This window comes from Calidris pugnax, unplaced genomic scaffold (genome assembly GCF_001431845.1).
Source record: "Calidris pugnax isolate Ruff unplaced genomic scaffold, ASM143184v1 scaffold273, whole genome shotgun sequence".
Lineage (NCBI taxonomy): Eukaryota > Metazoa > Chordata > Aves > Charadriiformes > Scolopacidae > Calidris > Calidris pugnax.
The window spans coordinates 12,898,779-12,900,721 of NW_015094508.1; the positions used below are offsets into that span (position 1 = coordinate 12,898,779).

Genomic DNA, 1,943 nt, shown 5'->3' on the forward strand with positions numbered 1-1,943 from the left:
CCCCCCCGTGTATTTATTTTTACGGCATACATGCTTAAAGTGCCTTTCTTATGAATGCCATTATGTCTTTGCAAAAGCACAGAGAGATGCGCTTCTCAGGTTGTGTTAGAAAGCAATCAGTTCCGTGTTGCTTATAATATTGAAAATATTCTCCATTACCTACGATTTCCCACTTTGTTAGAATCATAGGATGCATTGCCAAAATCCTCAGGAGGGTCCCACACAGTCACTAGCTGTTCCCGAATGTGGTTTTGTTTATACAGAAATTTGCATTTGAATCTGTGGAATAAAAAACTCGACGACTCTAACTTTCCCCCCAACCCCCCCGCCTGTCTATCTATGGGGAAATGACTTAAAAACATACAAATTGTCTTTTACCCTCTTTTCTCACCATTTTTGCTCTTCCTGTCCCTGTCAGGTTTATAAACTTAAAAAAAAAAAAAAAAAAAAAAAAAAAAGAGAGAGAGAGAGAGAGAAATCTCACCGAAGAATTAAACAACGTAAATGGCGTACCTGATATAATCTCTTTTACAGTAGGTTTTGCCATCCCTAACAAAGCACGTACAGGTCTCGTCCAAATACTGATTACACTCTGCACACTTCAAACACGCCGCATGCCATTCCAAATCCGGAGAAACCCTCAGAATATACTGATCGTGAATTTGATTGCCGCAACCAACACATAGGGAAATCAGGCGTTTTTCTGAAATGAAAATAAATACATGATTGACTAACCGTTTACTCTCCTACAGAGATAAACACACTTTTAGTGTCGTTCCCTTATAGGGCGTACTCTGGGAGTGTTGTTGTTTTTCTTTTTCTTTCTTTCTTTTTTTTTTTTTTTTGTTAAGAGCATTACACTTTCGGATGGTAATTGAAGTGTGCCATCAAAACCTTGCCTCGTTTAGAAAGGAGGCGGAACATATGTTAAAATGCAGATGTGAACAGTCTTGGGGGTGAAGGTCCTAATTTCGCAAGCCTTGCACAGAATCAAAACTCCAAACTCCCTCGTTGTTTTATTTTTATTTTATTGTTCGCTTGTTTAAATTCCTTGTCTTACGGGGAGATCACCTTTACGTCTGATTTCATTTTTTGAGAGAGGCTCTGACTGGAAACGGTGAACGCGTGGCTCGGTGCGCTTCCCATTCAGCCCTTTGCCACAGAACAGGGGAGTCGGGGCTGCGAGCAAGAACAAGCATCATTACGGTTGTCACTTGCTCTCTTTTGCAAGTCTAATGCTAATTCCCCTAGACGGACTAGGTGCTGGGTAGTCAGTCAGCCTCCACCACAGCCTAGAACGAGGAGAATTTAAGGCTCCGTGGCAGGAGATCCCGTTAAAATCCTGCCCGCTCCCCAAACTTTAAAAAGAGAGCAGGACCCCAGGCTATTAACATACAAGGCTACGTACGAGGTTAAAACACAGCAAGCATGCAGGCATGGCAACAAAGTCACCTTCTCTACCATTCAAATGAAGTTCAGCTCTCTAGCAGTTCGCCTGCCTGAGACGATTACAATAGACAGCACATTTATTCCAACAACGGTAAAAATTCCGCCTTACTTTTTGGTGGGTCTCCCATGTCTCCCATATCTGTAAGAGGGTGTAATGTCCACAGTGAAATGGTGTACGGTTTCGTTTTAAGACCCCAAAGTAGGTTTGAAAGCTGCCGCTAAAAATAATAATAAAAAAAAAATAAAAAAAAATTAAAAAAACGTAGAAGTAGCAATAACAAAAGCAAAAAAAAAAAAAAAAAAGTAGACACTGAAAGGGCAAAATAACTGACATACTGCGTACAGACCTGGATACCAAGTTCTTGAAATTAAAAGGGGAAAAAAAAAAAAAGGCAAAACAAAACACCACCGGCGTGAGAGACACTGTCAGGGCTGCGGAGAGAGAAGGGGTTGCGCGGCGAAGCGCGGGGCGCGGCGCCGGGGGCGCGGCGGGG

The 1,943-nt window shown here is 42.2% G+C and overlaps 1 protein-coding gene across 1 annotated transcript in view; it reads right to left on the minus strand.

The window, feature by feature from the left end:
* Positions 1-1,742, minus strand: part of ISL1 (ISL LIM homeobox 1) — an 11,196-nt gene extending 9,454 nt beyond the window's left edge. The window contains exons 1-2 of the mRNA XM_014964857.1: positions 1,559-1,742; positions 501-703 (exon numbers count right to left, since the gene is read on the minus strand). Coding sequence (XP_014820343.1) covers positions 501-703; positions 1,559-1,586 — 231 coding nt within the window. The 5' untranslated portion in view covers positions 1,587-1,742. The remainder of the gene's footprint in view (positions 1-500; positions 704-1,558) is intronic.
* Between the last annotated feature and the right edge of the window lie 201 nt (positions 1,743-1,943).